At 40.6% G+C, this 19,797-nt stretch overlaps 1 protein-coding gene across 5 annotated transcripts in view; it reads left to right on the forward strand.

The window, feature by feature from the left end:
* Nucleotides 1-18,071, forward strand: part of LOC132867168 (anion exchange protein 2-like) — a 103,585-nt gene extending 85,514 nt beyond the window's left edge. For 4 of the 5 annotated variants that reach the window (XM_060899937.1, XM_060899938.1, XM_060899939.1 and 1 more), the window contains 12 exons: nt 1,258-1,442; nt 1,744-1,960; nt 3,970-4,191; nt 4,505-4,653; nt 7,483-7,677; nt 8,608-8,844; nt 12,037-12,126; nt 12,263-12,429; nt 12,830-13,083; nt 15,657-15,826; nt 16,093-16,266; nt 17,556-18,071. In XM_060899937.1, the coding sequence (XP_060755920.1) occupies nt 1,258-1,442; nt 1,744-1,960; nt 3,970-4,191; nt 4,505-4,653; nt 7,483-7,677; nt 8,608-8,844; nt 12,037-12,126; nt 12,263-12,429; nt 12,830-13,083; nt 15,657-15,826; nt 16,093-16,266; nt 17,556-17,636 (2,141 nt within the window). In that variant the 3' untranslated portion in view covers nt 17,637-18,071. Of the gene's footprint in view, nt 1-1,257; nt 1,443-1,743; nt 1,961-3,969; nt 4,192-4,504; nt 4,654-7,482; nt 7,678-8,607; nt 8,845-11,201; nt 11,588-12,036; nt 12,127-12,262; nt 12,430-12,829; nt 13,084-15,656; nt 15,827-16,092; nt 16,267-17,555 lie in introns of those variants that run through there. The other variant, XM_060899941.1, reaches the window with a different exon arrangement.
* The last annotated feature ends 1,726 nt before the right edge of the window (nt 18,072-19,797 follow it).

Below are 19,797 nucleotides of genomic sequence, written 5' to 3' on the forward strand. Positions count from 1 at the left end.
GGCCGGAGTGCGCACCCTCCAGAGGGCACTCGCTGTTCAGGGCGGAGTGATTTGGAGCGCAGGATGCCTGCGGAGCCGAGCGTATCCGTGTATTGGTGTTGCTGTGTGCACGCAAATCATGTATTGGTGTTGCTGTGTGCACACTAATCGTTTTAAAAACGTTAATCTGATGATCCGCTGATACGGTCTAATGTAAACATGGGCAGAGTCAAGACCAGGACCAGACCAGTGTGTGTGAAGGGGTGGGGGAAGGGCGACAGCTGTTAACAGGAAGAACAATTTTAATTAGCAATGAATCACATTACTGGTCGTATTTGAAGAAGGAAATTTTACATCCAATCACAGTAATGATGTCAACAAGTAAATCAGACAATGTATTGACAATTTAGTGAAATCCACGCAGTTGTGGTCTTGAAATAAAATCCCGAGTCCTCTATGTCAAAGACCAAGGCTAAACCGAGTAAAAATGCGGTCAATTCTGAGACGAGACCGAGACTTTCTAAAAGTGGTCTTGAGACTGGTACTACAACACTAAGTAAAACTATAAAGAACTAGAAGCTAGAACTAGAGAAATAGAAACTTTACTACCTAGTATATAGAGAACTAGAATCAGGACAATGGGTCTAGGAAATTCTAATTAATGAACTAGTGAACAAGAAACATGAATGATTGTAATGAGGGGACTAATTAGGGGAATAGAACTAAAGCAAACTAAAACTAAACAAATAGAAACTTTCGTATCTAGCAACTAGAGAAGTGGAATCAGGGCACTGAGTAGGGAAGTGTAGCTAGAAAACTAGACCTATGGAAATAGAAAGGGTCTAGTGGATTAAAATTATGAAGGACAGGAACTAGGAAACTAGAAGCAGAAGAAAAAAGAAAAAGTTAGATTTTCTATAAGTAACTAATGACTAGCAACTATGGAACTGGAAACAGGTGATGGCCTAGTACACAAAAACCTCTAGGAATGATTAGGATTTAGGGTCCTAGCTAAGGGACTGGAACTAGGAAAGGAGACTATGAATCAAAACAGTGACAGTGTATATTAGTAATTGTAATAAACCTCATGTTGATGAATGTGAACCATGTATAGAACTCTAGTTAGTCACTAGAACTATCTCTCTCTCTCTCTTTATATATATATATATATATATATATATATATATATATATATATATATATATACACATGTATGTGTGTGTGTGTGCTTCAATAACTTGATATGTTTAAATGATATAATCTCATGTTTGTCTTCAGGCAGCGTTGATTTCCTGGACCAGCCCACCATGGCGTTTGTGCGCTTGGAAGAAGCTGTGTTACTGGACTCAGTTTTGGAGGTCCCAGTTCCTGTGCGGTTCCTCTTCATCTTACTTGGACCAAACAAGTCCAGCATGGACTACCACCAGATCGGACGCTCAATTTCCACGCTGATGTCTGATAAGGTCAGATGATCTAACAATGCTGATTAGCATTGAACAACATTATAATGTTGAATTAATTTCTCAACTCCTTGGAGGAGCTTCATCAGCATATGGTGGGAAATTCATTTGAGCAGCATATAAAATAGCACAGTATCCAGCATGTCCTGTTTTTGCATTTTGCTCTGATAGTTAGTCCTGTGCACCATAATATTGGCCATAAATGGCTTTCTTGTATGTATTTACAACATATATATTTCAGAGTCACATTGTGGTCATAATAAGTTATTAATGAATGCACTTATTAAATAATTCTTGCCTCCAGTCGTTCCATGAAGCTGCGTATCTGGCTGATGATCGTCAAGACCTTCTGAATGCGATCAATGCTTTCCTGGACTGTAGCATTGTTCTTCCTCCATCTGACCTTGGGGGTGAAGACCTGCTGCGCTCCATCACTCACTTCCAGAGAGATTTGATGAAAAAACGAGAGGAACAGGAAATCAGTATGATGAATAATGAAAAAAAGAGCTTGGAGGAGAAAGGTCAGAGAACATCTGGAATAAATACAATATAAATACAAAGACATACTGATATTTTGAGCATTTTACCATTTTATTGATTTATTGATGAAATTATAACAATAAAGAATGCAGTTCTGTAGGTATATCCAAAAACGGGTGACTTTTAAAAATAGCTATTCAATGGATTATTTCATCTCATCTCATCTCATTATCTGTAGCCGCTTTATCCTTCTACAGGGTCGCAGGCAAGCTGGAGCCTATCCCAGCTGACTACGGGCGAAAGGCGGGGTACACCCTGGACAAGTCGCCAGGTCATCACAGGGCTGACACATAGACACAGACAACCATTCACACTCACATTCACACCTACGGTCAATTTAGAGTCACCAGTTAACCTAACCTGCATGTCTTTGGACTGTGGGGGAAACCGGAGCACCCGGAGGAAACCCACACGGACACGGGGAGAACATGCAAACCCCGTACAGAAAGGCCCTCGCCGGCCCTGGGGCTCGAACCCAGGACCTTCTTGCTGTGAGGCGACAGCGCTAACCACTACACCACCGTGCCGCCCCAATGGATTATTTATGTACATTAATTCCCATTTATTCATTATTATATGAACTTCTAAAGACTGAAACTCTTTCAGATTAAACTTTTCAGAGTTCTCATCTCATTATCTCTAGCCGCTTTATCCTGTTCTACAGGGTCGCAGGCAAGCTGGAGCCTATCCCAGCTGACTACGGGCGAAAGGTGGGGTACACCCTGGACAAGTCGCCAGGTCATCACAGGGCTGACACATAGACACAGACAACCATTCACACTCACATTCACACCTACGCTCAATTTAGAGTCACCAGTTAACCTAACCTGCATGTCTTTGGACTGTGGGGGAAACCGGAGCACCCGGAGGAAACCCACGCGGACACGGGGAGAACATGCAAACTCCGCACAGAAAGGCCCTCGCCGGACCTTCTTGCTGTGAGGCGACAGCGCTAACCACTACACCACCGTGCCGCCTCCTTTTCAGAGTTATTTTCATTATAGTGCTTTCAAAGGAACAATTTTGTTATCCCTAGTCTTCTTCTTCTTCTTGACTTTGTGAAATTAATTCAGCTTGAACTGCTTAACACAGAATCTTAGTTCAAACTTTCTTTGAACTAGGTTTTAGACATGACACTTAGGCTATGTTATTTTCATTTTGATATTCCACCCACATTTCTCTTTTTTTTAATCTATCTATTTTTTCCCATAGACTTTGAATGGGAAAATTTTTCAAACTGCTTCATATAATCAATTTTCAAAATAATACCTCCAAACTTGACTTGTTTGGACTAGTCCAGCCTAGACATGTTTGTGCTCTTCTTTCTTTCTTTCTTTCTTTCTTTCTTTTTTATCCCTCCATCTCCGATTAGAACCCATAGATTTTACGACTCCTACCTCTTTTAAGGTAGAGTCATGAAACTTGAATTTTAGTGCAAGTGCTAATATTTCCTTCAGGAAATACAAATCTGGTTTGTTTCCTTTTACATATAATTTTCTTAGTTCAAGGACCTAAATATATATCCAGAATCCTGGGTGACATTAAATTTAAAATTTATTGAAAAATTAAATCCATCCATAAACCTGGCAAACTAATGATTAAAAGAAGAAAAGACTACATGTTAAAGTTAAACTAGACATAGGATTTAGAAGCACAAGTAAGAAGAACTAGGGGCCATGATACTGATACTGGGACTGAAAGTAAGCACTAGCTTTTAGCAGAATGTTTCTTAAAAGTTAACAGTTTTAGGAACTTTTGGTTTAGTCTATCCAGGTTTCTGGGTGTTCTGAGAACATTTTTACATCGCATTTTTTTTTTTACAGATCAAAGTGTTCAAACATTTAAATTACATTTTTTGTCCAACTGGGAATGTTGATAAAATGTAAGTTATTATTACTGCAGATGTTTTAGGACACTCCAGAAACATTATTTCAGTAATGTTACAGTCCAACCTTCTTAGATCAGACATGAATTTGTGTCTCGTGTGCAGATTTTCTGTTACCACGCAAAGACCATGGGGATGATGATGATGATGATGACCCCCTGAAGCGATCAGGTCGGCCATTTGGAGGTTTAGTCCAAGATGCACGACGCAGATACCCAAAATATATCAGTGACTTTACAGATGCTCTGAACCCACAGTGTGTGGCAGCCATTATATTTATTTATTTCGCTGCTCTTTCTCCTGCCATCACATTCGGAGGGCTGCTGGGTGAGTTAGAACAAACACTCTGGCTTATTTAATATTTACTACACTTCCTCTTGCACTCTGAGTGCTCTGGCAAAACTGAATGAATCTGTTATGATGTACAAAAAGTCATGTATGCACTGAGATAATAAATAATCTAATCTAGCAAGTGATAGTAGCTAGCTATTCTAATGCCACATAATACAATCACAAACTAATGCTTGTGACTCATAATATGTTGTAGATTTTCAGTTTAAAAATGGATTTGTCTGTGTGTGTGTGTGTGTGTGTGTGTGTGTGTGTGTGTGTGTGTGTGTGTGTGTGTGTGCGCGCGCAGGTGAGAAGACAGAGGGTCTGATCGGTGTGTCAGAGCTCATCATTGCTACGTGTATTCAGGGAGTGATATTTTGCCTGCTGGGAGCACAACCACTGCTGGTGGTCGGATTCTCCGGGCCGCTTTTAGTATTTGAGGAAGCCTTCTTTACCGTAAGTTTCATAAAATACAAAAAGCTTTTTCAAATTCATGACCTGACCCGTCAAATGCAGTGGTGAACTGTTACTATTAGAGCTGGGACTTGAGCTCAGACAAAACTTAGCCAGACACCAAAAAAGCAACAGGGCAAATGATTTTGCAAGGGATTAGCAGCAGGCTGCCAGGTAGCTCTGTTGTGTGTAGCTGTCTGTGTTGATTTTAAAAATAGCTAAGTAAATTACACAGGGAAATTAATATTTAAGTCTGAGTGAAAAATACCGTGGTGAGTGTGCGTGGAAGAAGAGTCTGGAGACAGAAATCGTAGTTTCTTGGTCATTAGCCTGTGCTACTTACTCTCGATAGCACTGACTTGGCCACTTTATTAGCATTCGCTAACACTACTGATGAATGCTACACCAGCTGGAAGGTGACTTCACTGCTGCGCTGATGGCGCTGACTCATGATTAAGCTCGCATTGGCCTTCGAGAAGGCCTAGGGCAATAAATATTTTGTCCCTCCCACTCTAAATCAATATCTGATTGGTTAATTCATCTGTCACTTCCTACATAAACATACACTGCCATGACCTTCTGTCCTGGCAATGAAGTCCTAACCAATGAGTGAGCCAGCTCTAAACTCTTCTCAGCCTAGAGACAACAAACACAAAAATCTCACTGGATAACTCTATTTTAATGTTTTCAGGACAGTAACCCTTTCATTTCTGAAGCATATTTGATAGAAACTGAGGCCAAATTAGAATTCATCTCATCTCATTATCTCTAGCCGCTTTATCCTGTTCTACAGGGTCGCAGGCAAGCTGGAGCCTATCCCAGCTGACTACGGGCAAAAGGCGGGGTACACCCTGGACAAGTCGCCAGGTCATCACAGGGCTGACACATAGACACAGACAACCATTCACACTCACATTCACACCTACGGTCAATTTAGAGTCACCAGTTAACCTAACCTGCATGTCTTTGGACTGTGGGGGAAACCAGATCACCCGGAGGAAACCCACGCGGACACGGGGAGAACATACAAACTCCGCACAGAAAGGCCCTCGCCGGCCACGGGGCTCGAACCCGGACCTTCTTGCTGTGAGGCGACAGCGCTAACCACTACACCACCGTGCCACCCCAAATTAGAATTAGAAGAGAATAATTGTAATGAAATTATGAAAGAATTTAAAGAATGAAAGAAATTAAATATAACATTTGAAATGCTGATATGGGGCGGCACGGTGGTGTAGTGGTTAGCGCTGTCGCCTCACAGCAAGAAGGTCCGGGTTCGAGCCCCGTGGCCGGCGAGGGCCTTTCTGTGTGGAGTTTGCATGTTCTCCCCGTGTCCACGTGGGTTTCCTCCGGGTGCTCCGGTTTCCCCCACAGTCCAAAGACATGCAGGTTAGGTTAACTGGTGACTCTAAATTGACCGTAGGTGTGAATGTGAGTGTGAATGGTTGTCTGTGTCTATGTGTCAGCCCTGTGATGACCTGGCGACTTGTCCAGGGTGTACCCCGCCTTTCACCCATAGTCAGCTGGGATAGGCTCCAGCTTGCCTGCGACCCTGTAGAAGGATAAAGCGGCTAGAGATAATGAGATGAGATGAGAAATGCTGATATGTTTGGGTCTTCTCTGAATGCCTAGAATGCCCCGACAGTTCCCCTCTGGTCAAATGTAGGAGTTAGACTGTGTGATCTTTTATCATAATATTTCCTGTAATCTTATAGTGCAGCACTGTTGAATACTCAATTCTGATTGATCAGAATATATAGAGCAGCATGGTTCAGTTCTGGCTGCAAGGCAAATCACAGGTTTATGTTAATGCACTCTAATATATTTTTTCTATAAGCTCAACTTAGACTTGAACAGACATTCCATATAAAAGTGTTAAGAAACTATTTAAGACTCCTGAGTGGTACAAACAAAAAGCATTCACCCTATCACCTGGAGATTGCTAGTTTGAATTCCAGTGATGCCACAGGTATCTGTGGCTGGGAGCTCAAGAGAACAAAATTGGCCGTGCTCTCAGGGAGGTAGGGGTGGCACACTCTCTCCCCTCTCAATTACAGTGACACAATCATGGATGTCTGTAATAGTGGATATTATGAGCAGCAGTTTGAAAATATAGGGTTGGTTCACAGCAAATTCCTCAGTGTTGAATTAACACTTTCAGAGTTAATTTATGCCCAGTTGGACCTATATAAACACAGTAGGGTGTTAAATCAACACTCTGGGTGTTAATTCAATACTGGGGATTTTGCTGTGTTGGAAGCACGTCATAGCCTTCGCCTTCCATGGTTGGTAGCTGATGTGTGACAGAGGAGACCTGTTTGGTCGGTGGGAATCGGGGAAAAATAAGAATAAAAAAGGAAACAATTTAAAAACAGCTAAGTGTTGATATGGCAAAGTTTTCTGTGAGCTGTTTATTTAGCATTTTCAGAAGGAGTCTCCAGTATCAGCAATTGCAACAATTAGAAGTAAAGCCATTCTTTTGTGCTTTTCAGCATAGGAAAGTCTTCAGGATAAAGGACTTTACAATTTGCATTTTCTTGGTAACATGACAAGCTGCATTTTTTTGTCTTAAGTTCAAGAGAGCAAAAAGGAGCATATAACTGTTTATAACTGCTATATGTGATTTTGCAGATGTTCAACAACATTAAATCTAACTATAAATGGATAAAACAGATTTCTTCTTCTACAATTAATAAAATTGTCAAATTGTTGTATGAAGAATAAAAACACTGTGTCATGCTGGTCTACGTAGGAAAATAACAAATTTCAGGCTGTAAATGTCTCCATTGATATAAGCTGTCTCTATCGTTTGTCCACTCTGTCCCCCAATAGTTCTGTAAGAGTAACGAGTTGGAGTACCTGGCAGGTCGGGTATGGATTGGGTTCTGGCTCATCATAATCGTGGTACTCATGGTGGCATTCGAGGGAAGCTTCCTGGTTCGATTCGTCTCTCGTTTCACTCAAGAGATTTTCTCATTCCTGATCTCGCTCATCTTCATCTACGAGACCTTCTCCAAACTCATCAAGGTCTGTATGTAGAATCTCTTCCAGCCAACTGGAGTGTTCCATGACACAGCTGTTTACTTGTGTAAATGCCTTAATTAAAAGGGCTTATTCTGGATCACTAACTTGCTGGTTATGAGCTAGTGTGATAAGTAAACCCTTGATGGAATAAGGTGCATGTTAACTACCTTGTTTGATAACTAGCTAGCATTCTAATTCACAACTTTGCTGCCTAGCATGATAACTATACGGTTTGAAATGTGATGTAATGCATGGTTTCCCAACCAGTGTTTCATGGTGGCATCACAGAGGGTTCATGAAACTGTGATGGAAACGTCAATTACAGTACATCCATCCATCCCTTATATCCATCAGGATTGCAGAGGGAACCTGGAGCCAATCCCAGTTGAATTTCGGCGAGAGGAGGGGTACCCCCTGGGCAGGTTGCCAATTTGTTATGGGGCTAACACAGAGACGAACAGCCATTCACACTCACACCCACAGGCAATTTAGAATAGCCAGCTGACCTAATCCACATGTCTTTGAACTGTGGGAAGAAACCGGGGCACCCGAAGGAAACCCACACAGGCACAGGGAGAACATGCAAACTCCACACAGGAAGGTCTCAGTTGGCCGCAAGGTTCAAACCCAGAACCTTCTTGCTGCAAATGAGTAAAACAAACTTATTCAACAAGCAAAAGTTTCACTTAAAAGTTTACCTCCTTAACATCTCCAGGTGTATTTGAGGAAAATAATTTATATAAAAGGGGTTCTTCTGATTAAAAGGTTGGGAACCCCTGGAGTAATGGAACAATCCATAAAACTGGAATGCACCCCAGTAATAAATATCTGTGTCAGGTTGAATATTTAAGAACTGTCCATGGTTATGGTTATGATTGTTGTCCAGTGTTACAATATATATAGTTTTTATAGTATGCGTTATTTTTCCTGCAGATCTTTAAGGAACACCCACTGACGCGCTGCTCAATCCTCAATGACTCCATGTTAAATGACTCGGAGAGCTCACTGGGAGAGAATTTCACATTAGCATCAAACATGAGTTCAGTGGAAAAGGAGAAGATACTTGGAAAGCCGAACACAGCACTGCTTTCTCTGGTTCTCATGGCAGGGACGTTCTTCATTGCGTTTTACCTGCGCAAATTCAAAAACAGCGCCTTCTTTCCGGGCAGGGTGAGACGATGTCTTTATTAAACTTATATTTTATTCATTTTACAAGTTTTTTCCAAAGTGACACTTAGCTAAGGCTAAACCTGAGCAACAAAACACTTGAGGACAGGACTGTAGTCAAAACCATCCAAGACAAGTCCAAGACCAGGACTATCCAAGATCAAGTTGTCATGATGTTTTCAAGAAGAAAGAACTACCGGTACTTATTGTCAAACTGTGTTCATGCAAAAAAAAAAAAAAGAAAAAGCAACAAAAAATATTTCTACCAAGTCTCAGTCAAGACCAAGACCATATTTAATGAGACCAAGATTGCCCAAGATTGAGACCAAGTACAAGTGCCAGGAACACAGAGACAAGTAATTACAGAAAATCTCTAAAGACCAGTTTGCAGCCTTGGTTGATGGTTAAGAATCCTAATATTACCACTTACATTAAACATCACAGGACTACAAGTACAATCTACAATACAACGCAAAGTGCAAGAGTGCAACTAGTGCAACACTGCAGACAATAAACTACACAAACAACATAAAGTGCAGAGTTGAGTGTGCATATTGAGGTAATATATGAAAAGGGAATAAATAAATGTAAATCTTGTGTAGAGCTTTTTTTTATTTTAATTTTATTTTTTTTATTTTTCTATTTTCATTTTATTTATTTCTTTTTTTCTGTGTGTTTGTGTAGTTTGATGTTTGTTTGAGTGTTTTTGTCCGCCGGTTGTGGTGTAGCTCCGGACCCAGTTTTGGGCGTCGGTTCCCTCCAGGCCTTGGTTCGCTGTGGGTGATGCCTGTGCTCCCAGCTGTGGACTGCAGTGAGCCTGTTGCTCATTTTACATCGTGGTTGTCCAGCGCTCTGTGCTTTAGTGCTTGGCGTGATGTTCTGAGCGATGTTGTTCGGTGGCATCGCAGCGGCTGTGCAGGCGGTTTGGGACACACCAGCGCTCTGCGTGGTGGAGCTTCTCTGCTCGCTTTGTGGATCCATGGCGTGGTGTTCGAGCGATGTTGCTGACGGCGTCACGGCGGTGGTGCTGGAGATGTGGGACTCGTTTTCGTGCACCTTTTGGTGGGACTGTGGCTGCTGCACCACGGGAATTACATCCTGACCCCTACTTGGTGGACTTTTTACTTTTTATTTTTTTATTTTTATTATTTATTATTATTATTATTTTTTAATTTTTTTATTTTTTTCCCCTTGTCTATAATTGTAAAGCGTCCTTGGGTTTCTTGAAAGGCGCTATATAAATTTAACTTATTATTATTATTATTATTGTGTGTGTGTGAAATACATTATAAACATTGTAAAGTAATAGTACATGATTGTCCACTGTGCAAAGATTGCAGTGTGAGTGGTGCATTCAACAATCCGTGTATATCAGTCCAGTCTCTCAGAGTTGAGGAGTCTGATGGCATGTGGAAAGAAACTGTTACAGAGTCTTACTGTGAAGGCCCAAATGCTTCAGTACCTTTTTCCAGATGGCAGGAGGGTGAAGAGATTGTGTGATGGGTGTGTGGGGTCGGCCCCAATGCCAGTAGCTTTCTAGATGCAGCGTGTAGTGTAAATGTCTGTGATGGAGGGAAGAGAGACTCCGATGATCTTCTCAGCTGTCCTCACAATCCGCTGTAGCATCTTGCGATCTGAGACGGTGCAATTCCCAAACCAGACCATGATGTAGCTGCTCAGAATGTTCTCAATAGTCCCTCTGTAGAATATAGTGAGGATGAGTGATAGGAGATGGGTTTTCCTCAGCCTCCATAGGAAGTAGAGATGCTCCTGGGCTTTCTTGGCTATGGAGCTGGTGTTGAGGGACCAGGTGAGGTTCTCTGCCAGATGAACACCAAGGAATTTGGTGCTCTTGACGTTCTCCACGAGTGAGCCATCGATGTACAGTGGAGAGTGGTCACTCCATATTCTTCTGAAGTCAACAACTATCTCTTTGGTTTTGTCCATGTTCAGAGACAGGTTGTTGACTCTGCACCAGTCCGATAGCTGTTGTACCTCCTCTCTGTATGCCGCCTTATCATTCTTACTGATGAGACCCACCACAGTTGTGTCATCAGCAAACTTGATGATGTGGTTTGAGCTGTGAATTGCTGCACAGTCATGAGTCAGCTGAGTGAACAGCAGTGGACTGAGTACACAGCCCTGGGGGACCCAGTGCTCAGTATGGTGGTGCTGGAAGTTCTGCTCCCAATCCCGACTGACTGAGGTCTCTCAGTCAGGGAGTCCAGGATCCAGTTGCAGAGGGAGGTGTTCAGGCCCAGCAAGCTCTGCTTTCCAATTAGCTGCTAAGGAATGATTGTGTTGAATGCTGAACTGAAGTCTCTGAACAGCATTTGAATGTATGTGTCCTTCTTGTCCAGGTGGCTAAGGGCCAGATGAAGGGTGGTGGCTATGGTGTCATCTGTTGACTGGTTATGGCGATACACGAACTGCAGGGGGTCCAGTGAGGGAGGCAGCAGGGTCTTTATGTGCCTCATGATGAGCCTCTTGAAGCACTTCATGATGATGGGTGTGAGTGCAACGGGATGGCAGTCATTAAGGCAGGACACTGAAGACTTCTTTGGCACAGGGACGATGGTAGTGGTTTTGAAGCACTTTCGAATGATGGCGTTGTTCAGGGAGATGTTGAAGAAGTCAGTGAGAACATCTGCCAGCTGGTCCGCACCAAGGATAAAGCTGTACACCAAATTTCATCAGAATCCGTTCACTACTTTTTGAATTACGTTAGGAAGAGACAAACAAATGGAGGTGAAAACATAATCTTCTCGAACAAAGTTAGCAGAGCTAATAAGGTGTTGTTATTCACAACCACATCAGATTACTTTTTAACAAATGTCTTAAGGCAGATTATTTACCACTTTGCTGGAATTTAACACAATCACACCACCAGATGTAAGAAGAAAACACATAATGACATGAAGGAGCAAAGATGGGGGTGAATTCTTTCTAGAGATTTGGGCTAATGTATCTGTAACACACCATCAGTAGTGGTGTGTGTGTGTGTGTGTGTGTGTAATATTTTGCCCCATGTCATTCTTATCATGCCATTGTTGAGACCTCATAATATAATTCATTGTGAAACTACTGATAAATTTCAGCCCTCCCATGGTGTGTTAATTAGAAGTTGATACAAAATGTGATAGAATGCGCTAAATATTTTGATTCTAATCTCTCCTGTCTGATTTTTGATCCCAGCTGAGGAGGGTGATTGGAGATTTTGGGGTTCCCATCGCCATCTTCATCATGGTGCTGGTGGACAACAGTATTCAGGATACATACACACAAGTAAGGCAGTCCACTTCTGATGATAAATTATCTATGTTGATCTGTTACAGTTTAGTAGTAGTGTGTAACAGTCACACTGTATTATAATAATAATAATAATAATACAAAATGCTGCTGGTGTGTTTTGTGATTGTAGAAACTGAGCATTCCTCATAATTTCTCTGTGACAAGCCCTGATAAAAGGACCTGGATTGTGAACCCTCTCGGCTCTAATAACTCATTTCCTGTATGGATGATGGCAGCCAGCGTACTTCCTGCCCTTCTAGTGTTTATTCTCATTTTTATGGAGACACAAATCACCACGTGAGTGACTTGAACTGAAATGTAGCATCAAACCTATGGTGGAAGAATTGAATTGGCCTAGATGAAAAATACAGCAGTAATTGTGAGGTCTTCTGAATAGAAGAAAGTGCAGTAATGTGGAGTTTGAGGACATTTTATATTTTCCAGAGAGTGTGAGGGGAAAATACTATGATTGCTATTATTATTAATACTATAATTTAAAAAATAAGGTGCTATGTGATGATTATTTGTAACCCTAGGTTATTTTGAATCATGTGGAATGTCATTACTCCACAATTCTGGTTTTTTACCCATAGTTCTGGAGTCTTTGTAAACCAGTTCATCACTGAAATGTCATGATTTAAATAATTCCTGAACATACTGTATATCATGTCCTGTCTGTGTCTCCGTCTCCGTTCAGGCTGATTGTGAGTAAAAAGGAGAGAATGCTGGTCAAAGGTTCAGGTTTTCATCTAGACCTTCTGTTGATTGTGTGTCTTGGTGGGATCTCCGCTTTGTTTGGATTACCGTGGATGGCAGCTGCGACTGTCAGATCCGTTACGCATGTTAATGCGCTAACTGTGATGAGCAATGCTGTTGCCCCTGGTGATAAGCCTCGAATTCAAGAGGTCAAAGAACAGCGAGTCACGGGACTTTTGGTGGCCGTGTTAGTAGGTGAGTTATTCATCCACATCACCGTCATCATCCAGAATGAAACAAATACATACATTTATTTCAGAAGTGATGTCATTATGAACACCAATGTTGACTTTAACACCTTTTTTTAAGATGCCAAACTAAAACCTAGAACTCTTACCAAAGAAAGTAGGCTTACTAAGTAAGAAAACAACGATAGAGAAACTAAGAGCACTACTGAAACTAAGATAACAGAACTTGGGAATATAGGAGGATTAAAGAAACTATGATTAAGCTAAGAGAAACAGGATCTATGGAACTTAGGTCAATAAAGTAGGACATATAGGGAAACTAACACAACTAAAATAATAACAGATACTCTGAGAACTAGAGAAGTGACGAGAACGATATAAAATCTAGGAGAACATGGGAAAGCTAGAAGAATTGGAAGAATTAAAAAAGGAGGCTAGGAGCACTACACAAAATAGTAGAGAAAATTGTCAGGAAATTTGGAGAAATAGAGCAACAATGCAAACAATAAGGAGTAGAAAACGGCAGACACTACAGGAGAAGACTAGGGGAAAAAAGCACTGTGGCAATAAAGAAATCCGGAAGAACTTAGGGAGTTAGAATGAGTAGGAAAACTATGGTAAATAGGAGAACTATGGATGAGAACAAGGGTTACTATGAGTCAAGTCAAGTTTATTTGTATAGCGCTTTTAACAATAAACATTGTCACAAAACAGCTTTACAGAATTTGAACGACTTAAAACATGAGCTAATTTCATCCTTAATCTATCCCCAATGAGCAAGCCTGTGGTGAAGGTGGCAAGGAAAAACTCCCTCAGACGACATGAAGAAAAAATCTAGAGAGGAACCAGACTCAAGAGGGAACCCATCCTAATTTGGGCAACAACAGACAACATGACTATAACATTAACAGTTTTAACATAAAGTCAATTTCGTTGATGTTATAAACTCCTCATTGATGGAAACTTGAGTGCAAAACTGTTCATGACAACTGCAGTCCTAAAGTTAGCAAGTCAGCTGTAGTCCTCAGCCATAAAAGCATTACTGTAAGTGTCCAGAGCGTCCTCCAGGTGTGACCTTCAACTGTCCGTATGGGGCCGTCCTCCACAGGAGCGATGCGATGAGACTCCAACCAGACACAGGGCACCAGGATGGATCAGGCAGGTCCGAGGAGCAGAAGAGGTCAGCACCTCAATCCCAGGACTGACATGTAACTCAGAGGGACAGATTTTTTTTTTTTTTTTGGGGGGGGGGGGGGAGAGAGAGAGAGAGAGAGAGAGAAACACGGGTTGTTAGGTATGCCCAATGTCACCTGAATAAGTAGGAGCAGTATACATATTGCACTGAGTACAAGCAGGGACTTCGGCAACTAACTATGACAGCATAACTAAAAGGGGAGAGCCAGAAGGTAACACAGGTATGAGGGAGCCCCAGGACATAAAGCAGCAGCCACTACGCCATCAACAAACTTGAGTGAGCAAGCGAGTGGGGACTGACAGCATCCATACATCCCAGTTTACCAAAACACTCTGTCTGAGGACCCTCTACTGTAGATCTACACCTTTACCTCATAAACACTATTAACAAAAGGCTTGACTAAAGAGATATGTTTTCAGCCTAGAATTAAATGCTGAGACTGTGTCTGATTCCCGAACATTACTTGGAAGGCTGTTCCATAACTGTGGGGCTTTGTAAGAAAAGGCTCTGCCCCCTGATGTAGCCTTCACTATACGAGGTACCAGCAGATAGCCTGAACCTTTTGATCTAAGTAGGCGTGGCGGGTCATAAAGGACCAGAAGTTCACTCAGGTACTATGGTGCGAGACCATTTAGTGCTTTAAAGGTCAATAGTAGTATTTTATAATCAATACGAAATTTGATTGGGAGCCAATGCAGTGTGGATAAGACAGGGGTGATGTGGTCATATTTTCTAGTTCTAGTAAGGACTCTTGCTGCTGTATTTTGAACTAACTGGAGCTTGTTTATGCACTTATTGGAACATCCAGACAGTAAGGCATTACAATAATCCAACCTGGAGGTAATGAAAGCATGAACTAGTTTTTCCGTGTCATGTAGTGACATTAAATTTCTTATCTTGGCAATATTTCTGAGATGAAAGAAAGCTATCCGGGTAATGTTATCAATGTGAGTTTCAAATGAAAGACTGGGGTCAATAATCACTCCGAGGTCTTTTACTGCTGCACGTGAAGAAACAGAAAGGCCATCCAGAGTCACTGCGTAATCAGAAAACTTGCTTCTAGCTGCATGTGGTCTAAGTACAAGCACTTCAGTCTTGTCAGAGTTAAGCAGAAGGAAGTTAATAAGCATCCAGTGTCTAATGTCCTTCACACATTCCTCAATTCTATTAAGTTGGTGTCTCTCATCAGGTTTTGGATACAGTTATATACTATGAGGACAAGAAAAACTTGGGAAACTAGGATTATTAGAGCTCCGGAAACTAGGAGAACTACAGCAGTTGGGAGATGACTTGGAGAGCCAGGAAGATTAATAGTTTTCTGTTGATGAGTTTGTTTTGTGTGTGTGTGTGTGTGTGTGTGTGTGTGTGTGTGTGTATGCGTTTAGGACTCTCTATCGTGATTGGTAAAGTGTTAAGTCTGATTCCTCTTGCCGTGCTCTTTGGAATTTTCCTCTATATGGGTGTGATGTCACTCAACGGCATTCAGCTCAGCGAAAGGATCAAACTGCTGCTAATGCCAACTAAATACCACCCAGACGAAATCTACGTCCGCAAGGTCCACACTGACACATGCACTTATAACTGTACTGATGTATAATGAAAATCAATATACACAGAACATAAATGACACTATATGATCAGCTTATTAGTGGCATCCGAATTGCATTAAATCTCTAAAAAATATTTACTACTTCACTGTAAATCTGTCACTGTGTGCCCAACCATTCACATGCTCTGTGTGTTCATTATATCAATATATTAGTAATATTAAACTGATTGACCTTTGGCCCAAGGAGCTGAGTGTGTTTATTTGTGTTTCAGGTGCGGACGCTGCGCATGCACCTCTTCACTGGGGTGCAGTTGGTGTGTTTAGCCGTTTTGTGGGCAGTCATGTCAACGGTGGCATCACTTGCTTTCCCCTTTGTCCTCATTCTGACCGTCCCACTAAGGATGTTAATTTTGCCACGGATATTCAACACACGTGAGATGCAATGTGTGAGTACACACACATATACACATGCACACAGTGGTTATACAGTATATAAACATGGTAACCTTTTTAGTAGATGAATACATTGGAGGACAAAGCATCTTAATCAGACATATTACTTATAACTTGATGAGCATACTTGCCATAAATGCATAAAGATTTTATGGATAAAATTACGAACATGCATAAAGTGAGTCCTAAGCATAGCAGGTGAGGGCAGCTTTTCCTTTAAACTGTGGGCAGGTATGTAAAGGGGGCAGGAATGTGAAATAAAAAAAATAAAAAAATATGATGTGCTGAAAAATAATGTTAAAAAATGATGAGTAAATAATAATAATAATACATTTTAATTTTACATACAATTCTAATAAAATAATATGATTAATTTAAAAATAACTAATATGATGAAAATAAGAATTATAAATAAATAATATTTTTATAAATAATAATTGAAAAAATAACATGATGTGCTAAATAATATGATGTGCTTGATCAAGTGCAATTTTACAAGCTGCTGAATAAAGAGGATGGAAGCTGTGTTGTGAAATTAAACCAAATTTGCAGTGATTAACATGATAATCATAACTAAGACTATTCATACAGCTAAATACAGTTGTATATTCACAATATACTAGATTCCTGTTATTCTTTTAACACTGGCCATCTTCTCATTCATACGCCATCATGCTGGTATTAGTTTTCTTTTTAAATGTTATGTTATATTGTATTACATTTGACAGCAAAGGAAAAGAAATGCTATTTCTTTCTACAGTCTGTATTTTCTATCCCTGATTTTTTTGGGGGGATTTAAATGTATGTGCTTGGGTTTAAAGGTGATGGTCTTGAAGGCCTCTGACCTCTGTCTCAAACTACTTAAAAAAATTTGCCATGAACAAGTGATTTGCATTTGAATCTGAACAGTTCACCCAGAAAACAGACTTCAGTAGCTGTGTAACCTGAGTAAGCATAATTTTTTCTGTGTAAATATTGACATAACTTCTGGACTTAAGTTGCTGACTCTGAATACAGCCCCGAAGTCAAATTTGATTCAGGTCATTTAATGGCCATTTATGCACTGATAAAGACTGATGATAAAGCTTCGTCTGGCCAAGGGGACTAAACCAAGGGGAAGTTGGCATGGAAGAGTGTCAAAAACAGGATTGGAAAAAGGCCCAAATCGAACTATGATCATGAGTTTTTATTATCTGTGTGTTTATTAGTTTAAACAAACAAACAGACAGACAGACAGACATAGATAGAGCTGTCTCACTTTTGCCTCTCTCTCTCTCTGCAGCTTGATGCCGATGATGCTGAGCCCACGTTTGATGAGAAAGAGGGAGTGGACGAGTACACAGAGATGCACATGCCCGTGTGATACTCACCTACACTTATTACCCTCATCTTCTCTCTGTCCATCCACTCATGGTGGGATTTAACTCACTTTAAATTCACTGCCAGGGGAAATCAGAGTGAAGCAAGCGCTGCTCTTCAACTGTAATCTCAAAGAGGTGTCACTGAGCACAAAAACCCAGAGTTGATATATTACAATCCAATTCAACACATGCTTTCTTGCCATGAAAACAATACATTTATATACTGAATTGAAAAACCCAGTTGACTGGAACAAAAAAACAAAACACAAAAGGCGAGTCAGTGCACAAAATGTATTATGATGTAATATATAAATATTAGCTATTGTGGAAATAATTAATATATTTTAATATATTGGATTTTATTTGAATCTAATCTTATAATGATGTTGATTAAGGGTGTGTGTGTGTGTGTGTGTGTGTGTGTGTGTGTGTGTGTGTGTGTGTGTGAAAAATGTCTGTAACTCTGTCGATACAGCTGAATAATGTGTGTGTTCTTTATTCTGTTAGAATTATTTATACCACTGATGCCAGATTAGCTGTTACTTCTTTGTTGCCAATGATAATGAAATTGTTAGCAGTTTGGTTTGTAAGGTAGCAGACAAATTAATGATAATGAATTAACCTCCATCCCTCACCCACCACTTTTATTTATATATATATATATATATATATATATATATATATATATATATATATATATATATATACACAGTGTATATATATACAGATGTAGTTCGTATTTTTCATATGAACTACATCCGGGACGTTGAGTAACATATTTTCCAATATCCTCACTCATGAAGAAATCGATGAATTGTTTTGATAAATTTGTGTACGTTTTGTTTGTGAATGTGTCTATGTAATAAACAGAACATCACACGTTTGCGTGAAGATATGAAGTTTATCTTCTCGTGTTGAAAAACTCGGATTTTTCATATGAAATACATCGCGGATCTGAGTGACATATTTAAATAATATTGGCTGGACTTTTTTTGTGGTCTATCAGATATATTCCATTCAACTAGCATGATACTGAACGAGTCAAACATGAGTTCAGTATCATGCTAGCTGAATGGAATATATCTGATAGACCATGAAAAAAGGCCAGCCAATATCTCTCTCATCTCATTATCTCTAGCCGCCTTATCCTGTTCTACAGGGTCGCAGGCAAGCTGGAGCCTATCCCAGCTGACTACGGGCGAAAGGCGGGGTACACCCTGGACAAGTCGCCAGGTCATCACAGGGCTGACACATAGACAACCATTCACACTCACATTCACACCTACGGTCAATTTAGAGTCACCAGTTAACCTAACCTGCATGTCTTTGGACTGTGGGGGAAACCGGAGCACCCGGAGGAAACCCACGCGGACACGGGGAGAACATGCAAACTCCGCACAGAAAGGCCCTCGCCGGCCACGGGGCTCGAACCCGGACCTTCTTGCTGTGAGGCGACAGCGCTAACCACTACACCGCCGTGCTGCCCCCCAGCCAATATTATTATTATTATACATACACATTCCTTCGGTGTTCAATGTGTCTTTCTCTTTCAAAATTCTCTCAAAATCTTCCGTGTTTAACGAAGCAAACCTAATGGCCATGTTTGTTTGCAAATTGTCACAGTCGCTCACTAGCGTGGAAGTTTTACATTTCCGACATGTGATGTCATGTTGTCTTGACAACCATGCAATAGCGTAAACCATATTCAACACTCATTCTCCATTGGGTAGAGTGACGCAATACACACAGGATAAGTGACATGCTAAAAACATTGCATGTTTTCAAACCAAATGAATGAACCCTGCTAGAAGGGAATAGAACACGTTCCTTCAAAAAAAAAAGTGTCCTGTATGTATAATAATTCCCGATATTTCTCTCCAATGACATCACTCCCAGTGTTTTGCCGCTGACTTGATGTGTGTTGTCAAAATGGCAAACTGGTTCAAGATTAAAATTCTTTTGATTAACTTGCATAGTTTTTTGTGGCTGTGTCTATACAATATAAAGAACATTGCACGGTGGCACAAAGATGTGAAGTTTTTCTTCTCGTATTGAAAAATATGCCATTTGTTTTGTTCACTCGTGATATATACAGTGGTGCTTGAAAGTTTGTGAACCCTTTAGAATTTTCTATATTTCTGACCTAAAACATCATCAGATTTT

The sequence above is a fragment of the Neoarius graeffei genome, chromosome 19 (genome assembly GCF_027579695.1).
Source record: "Neoarius graeffei isolate fNeoGra1 chromosome 19, fNeoGra1.pri, whole genome shotgun sequence".
Taxonomy (NCBI): Eukaryota; Metazoa; Chordata; class Actinopteri; order Siluriformes; family Ariidae; genus Neoarius; species Neoarius graeffei.